We start from the raw sequence: 5,490 nt of genomic DNA on the forward strand, positions 1-5,490 counted from the left end.
AGGCTAATTTGGAGTTCAGCTAGTAATTAAGCAACAAGCTAGCTTTTTTTGGCTAATTTGACCTCTAATTAGTTATTTATGCTTATTTGGATTTTAGTTAATATTTTAGCAATATATGCTAACATTTTTGGCTAATTTGTTATCTACTGGCGTTTTTTGGCTAATTTAGAGTTTAGGATTTCTTTTAGCAACATTTAGCTAACATTTTTGACTGATTTAATTTACTGAGGAATTTTATGGCCTATTTTGAATTCAGGTGGTAATTAAGCAACAAGCTAAATTTTCCGCTAATTTGGCCTCTACAAAGGGTAATTTTGAGACCTGCTATTTTCTTTTTATATTTTTGCTTTAATGCCAAAATATTTCAAATGATTCAATTATTAAAAAAAACAAAAAGAACGTCATTAACTTCAAATCCAAATTTCTTAAACGCTAAAGTAAGACCAAGTAACCATTCTGGTGTAATATTAGTTTACTGGCAATAAGTTTACTCAAAGTTTATGAAAGTACACTTTGAAGTATATCTAATGTAGCTTTTAAGTTTTGCTTTTAGTTTACAAGTAATAAATGTCCACTGATTATTGTATCAAAATAATTTTTTACATCTACTCCACTTTTTAATGTTGTGTAAGAAAATATTCACGCGAATATATGCTAAATATGTCTAAATAGAGCTAGCATAAGCATCCAAGTATACTTAACATGAACTTGTAAAGTTTATTTCTAATAAGTACTTCAAAAGTAAGCAAAAATTATACTATCTTAATTTAAGTATTAAAAAATATGCTCAACATAAACTTGAGTATACTTATTTTTGATAAGAGAAACCAGATTCCTTTGTTTATTTTGTCTTTATGATGCAATCTTAGTATTTTCACACTTTTGCAATCACATTTTTATTTATCAGAAAGAGGGAAATAAACATCACTACACATGACACATCAGTCTCAACTTATTTTTTTCCTGTTCCATTGGCAGCTCTTTTTAACCTCCTGTAGCAACAATAGCTTTTTCGATTGGATTGTATGGGACAGTCGACCTCTCCTCTCCGCATCCTTGACCTTTTGTTCACTCTTTCTACAGTTGGCCACTTTTCCTTTTTGGAATTTTAGATGCTAATTCCTTTAAACCAGGGGCAAACAAGGGCTAAAGTTTTAAACAAGCTCCGCCCTTTTTGTCTATGTCTTGTGCAAAAGCATCAACTTTAAGCACAGAACATTCACTTAAGTCATATTTGTTCTTTCCAGAAAAAAGGTAAAGAGACAAAAGAATAATTATTAATCTACAGGACACTATTTTTATAAAATCAGAAATATTTGAAATTTTTTTTTTTTTAATTGGGTATTGCACTGTTAATGACATATTAGGCCTTCAATGATCAGTTTGTGGGGGATAATAACTTATTTTTACTATATAAGTATTTTTCTAATACTTTTCTACAGCTCCTGCTTTAGTAGAGCAGGACTCACTGATACCGGCCCGCGGGCCGGATCTGGCCCACCTCCACATTTGGTCCGGCCCCCTGAACATAGTCAGAAACCAGGATTTTTTTTCTAAGTCTAAGTTATTTCATGAATAGTATTGTTTATTTCGTTTAAAAGTAATTGTTTATTTCCAGACTTTTTTTCTGTGACGATCTCAGAAAGAGTAATATTTGGTTATGTGTGTCTTTTTGGAAAACCATAAATGTTTACGTTTATGCCCACGCTGTGATTGTTCCACTTTTTCTGTTAGCCTACAAACTGATCCACATCAGAGAATTAAAATAAAAAAATTATATGGCCCTCACACTAAAAGGTTTGGGAACCCCAGAAGTAGATCAAATTTATTCTTCTTGTACCATTAAAACCAGATCTCTCATTTATTGTGTGTCACAACAAGGATTTTTTTAAAATGCTCAATTTCTCACCAGGCTCCACTATACCTGTCGTCTTGTTACCCCAAGACGGATAGAACAAAAAAAAAGAACAAGAACAAAAAGATGGCCGGCAGAGGAAGGTAAAAATGCAGCATCCCATCCAGCAAGCAAATGCTCCTATGGTTCTGATCCATTTATCCAAAGGCAAGCCGCCTTTATATCCCTTTGTAACACAATAAGTCACCTTACCCGACAATGTCACAGAAATGGACACAGTTCTTTAGCACACAGATTTTTGAACCCTCACATAATGTAACCCTAACTATGTGGGTCAGACTGTTTCTGACATCAAACATGTCAAAGGTTAATCCCCTATGTTTTCTGGGTAGTCTTCAGGTACAGGTGGGAGCCACATGAAGTCCGGCCACCCCAACGTCTCGTTCACATTCTGCTTTTCCAGCCATCTAATAACCGGGTCGAAGTATTTCATGAGTGAACTGGCGTCGATCTTATTGGTGCCGATCGTCTCTTGGAGGAGTTCAGTCCAAGGTCTGGAAGAACCAGGTTCAAGGATTTTCCTGGAGAGCAAGAAAGAAGTGATTACAGATTTATAGTCTATTGGATAATGGATAGAAATTCAGAAAAGAATTGTTCATACTTCAGAAGGGCTCCTGCTTCTTTAGAGCGGTAGATGTCACATGTGTGCAGAGGACCCGTGTGATTGGCTGCTTCACACAACTTCTCATGGAGTTGAAACTGGAGGATATAGCTGACAAAATACCTGCAGAGGAAAAGAAGTTCTTAATGAACCATTTATGAGAATATTTTTTTTCCTTTTTGACAGCCTTACCCACAATCTATTAAGGACAAAAGAAACATTTTTTAGACCAAAGCAAAAATAACTAGATATCGAGTACACAAGTCAGCATGTATGAAAAGAATTAAAGCAAATCTCAAGTACAAATTGCTGCAGTTCCTCAAATGACACTGAGGTTATAATATAATACTATAAAATATTCAATCCTGCTGACATGCCTCCTCTTGAGCAAGCAGAGGCTGCCCATCACTCTAGATGAAGTTGCCAAGGTAGTCAACGAACTCCTTGGTGGAACAGTACTAGGACTGGATGAAGCACAGGACACGATTTCTTCTCTAATCTTTGCAATGATGTTGTCCTGTTGGCTTTTTCAAGCCATTACTTCCAGCATGCGGCTAAGTGTAAAGTGTCTGGGTTGAGGGCCATGGTTCTTGACCGGAGAATGGTAGTTTGCCCCCTCTGGGTGGGTGGAGTTCTCCTGCCTCAGGGGGAGGGGTTTAAGTATGTTGTGGTCTTGTTCATAAGTGAGGGAAGATCGGAGTGTGAGATCAAGCAAATTGGAGCTGCGTCCACTGTTATACAGTCGATGTATGGTCCGTTGCGGCGAAGAGAGACCTGAGCCAGGTCAATCTTCGTTCTAGTACTCACCTATGGCCCTGAACTCCGGGTTTTGAACTAAAGAACGAGGTCCCGAATACAAGTGGATGAAATGAGCTTCCTCCTTAGGGTGGCTGATATCCCTTAGAGATAGGATGAGAAGCTTGGTGACCCGGAGAGAGCTCGGAGTCTAGCCGCTGCTTCTCTGCATCAAGAGGAGCCAGTTGAGGTGGTTCAGGCATCTGGTCCGGATGAGTCCTGGTTACCTCCCTGGGGAGAATTCCCGGGCATATCTCACTGGGTGGAGGCCCTGAGGAAGACCCGGGACATGCTCGGAGACTATGTCTCTAGGCTGGCCTTCGGGTCTCCTTAATGGAACTGGAGAAGATGACTGGGGAGAAGGAAGTCTTTGCTTAGACTGCTACCCCTATGACACAGTCCCGGATGAGCGGAAAAACATGGATGAGTGGATTTGTCTAGTCACAAAATTGTTTCTTTCCCTATGCGGAGGTGGGTTGACCCAAAACCTCACCTTCTACCAACCACCCAGACAATTTTCACAACATTGTTCCGCTGGGTGTAGTACACCCTTTCTGTCCCTTCCAATACCATGGGTGGGGTAAGAGATTATAGAATCTGATTTACATAAATGTATGAAACTAAACCAAACGAGTTTCTTTTCAGCCCTAGAGGGCTGAAGCGGAACATTACCTGATGTATGGGGTGTTGTTGGGAATGTGGAATTTGGCCCCAGGATCAAACTGCTCTTCTGTCCGTCTGATGGGCGGACAGATTCCTTGGTATTTGGTTCTGGAAGGACACAAACATGTCAAGTGTTTCAACACTGATTTGAGAGATCATTGAACTTTATATTTCTTCAATAGTTAAGCTACCAAAGAAGTTTGAGGAAATGTTTGCACCCAGTCCTACCTGAGGTACCACCAGTCAGCGGTGTACCTCTCTGGAGGAGTTTTCTCTCTAAATACTCCCCATCTCCAGAGATCAATGAGATAGCCAAAAGGAAGCAAGGCTATTTTCTGTAGGGCCATATTTAACAGGAAGTTGATGTCCGTTTCTGGTGGAACGATAAAAAAAACCCAATGCCAGTTGGTTAATGGTTACGACAACTGTCAAGATTGTTGGCGATAAACCAAATGTGAACGGAGTATTCACCTGGATCAGATGTTTCAGACTTCAGCAGGTTAATCGTGTGAAGATGCTTCGGTGTTGAAACAGAAAGGAAAATAACATCCCCGATGGCTTCATGAAAACCTGGGTTAGCACCACCGCGAAAACTAACCGGCTGGTTCTTGTACTGCAGAAAGTACTGGATGTGCCCCATCTCATGGTGTACAGTGAAGAAGTCGTCCATTGTGACTTTAGTGCACTGCCTTATCCTGTAGAAGACAAACACCTACAGCAACTTTGCTTTGAATGCAAATTCAGGTACACCCACTGACCACTTTACGCCTTGCTAGTACTGGATTTGACCAAGTTTTGCCTTCAGAACTGCCCTAATCCTTCCTGGCATAGATTCAACAAGGTACTTGAAACATTTCTCAGAAAGTTTGGTCCTCAATGAGAGTCCGGACATTCTCCTTTGCCTTCTGAAGAAGATCATCTTGACCATGTAAACAGGACTAAAAGCATTGAGTTGCTGCCATGTGATTGGCTGATTAGAAATTTGAATTAACAAGCAGTTGGACAGGTGTGCCTAATAAAGTGACCACTGAGTGTACATCCATGATTTACATTGAACACAAATAAGTCTTTCTACCTGAAGTCTTTGCGGTTGTAGAAGTCCCACGCTGCTGCATGGCAAACAACGTCTCTATCGTCAGGTTTGACTATCATAGATCCTTCCCAGAATTCCTTTGGCATCTCAATTAATCCCAAGGAGGTAAAGAACTCCTCTGCCACTCGGAACATGTGTGTGGCATTGTAGCCCTGGGAAAGAGACGTAACACAACCTGACTAAAGCCTTAGTCACATGCTGCAGGACTTCTGGTTGTCCTGGTCTGTAGCAAAACACCTTAACTTTGTTGATTTGGAACTAATATTTTGCTCATCCTCAACCTAGACTGTCAAAAACGATAAAACAAAGCATACATGACGCCTACCTGTCTGACCATTTCATCAGTCACGTCCACATTGACTTTGCCAGGAAATGGGATCATCAGATCGTAAATGTTGTTCCATGTCTGAGCCCACATGGTTC

General features: G+C 40.0%; 2 protein-coding genes across 2 annotated transcripts in view; both read right to left on the minus strand.

Annotated features, from left to right (window-relative positions):
• LOC112154380 (angiotensin-converting enzyme) overlaps positions 1-5,490 on the minus strand; it is a 23,951-nt gene that overhangs the window by 7,047 nt on the left and 11,414 nt on the right. The window contains exons 19-25 of the mRNA XM_036217192.1: positions 5,393-5,473; positions 5,050-5,219; positions 4,446-4,669; positions 4,203-4,347; positions 3,984-4,082; positions 2,517-2,639; positions 2,304-2,436 (exon numbers count right to left, since the gene is read on the minus strand). Of these exons, the coding sequence (XP_036073085.1) occupies positions 2,304-2,436; positions 2,517-2,639; positions 3,984-4,082; positions 4,203-4,347; positions 4,446-4,669; positions 5,050-5,219; positions 5,393-5,473 (975 nt within the window). The remainder of the gene's footprint in view (positions 1-2,303; positions 2,437-2,516; positions 2,640-3,983; positions 4,083-4,202; positions 4,348-4,445; positions 4,670-5,049; positions 5,220-5,392; positions 5,474-5,490) is intronic.
• LOC118600177 (angiotensin-converting enzyme-like) lies at positions 1,323-5,479 on the minus strand. The gene is made up of 7 exons (XM_036217131.1): positions 5,393-5,479; positions 5,050-5,219; positions 4,446-4,669; positions 4,203-4,347; positions 3,984-4,082; positions 2,517-2,639; positions 1,323-2,436 (listed from the first exon to the last, which is right to left on the minus strand). The coding sequence occupies exons 1-7, from the start codon at positions 5,447-5,449 to the stop codon at positions 2,223-2,225; spliced, it is 1,032 nt and encodes a 343-aa protein (XP_036073024.1). The 5' UTR covers positions 5,450-5,479; the 3' UTR covers positions 1,323-2,222.

Source organism: Oryzias melastigma, linkage group LG19 (assembly GCF_002922805.2).
Source record: "Oryzias melastigma strain HK-1 linkage group LG19, ASM292280v2, whole genome shotgun sequence".
NCBI lineage: Eukaryota > Metazoa > Chordata > Actinopteri > Beloniformes > Adrianichthyidae > Oryzias > Oryzias melastigma.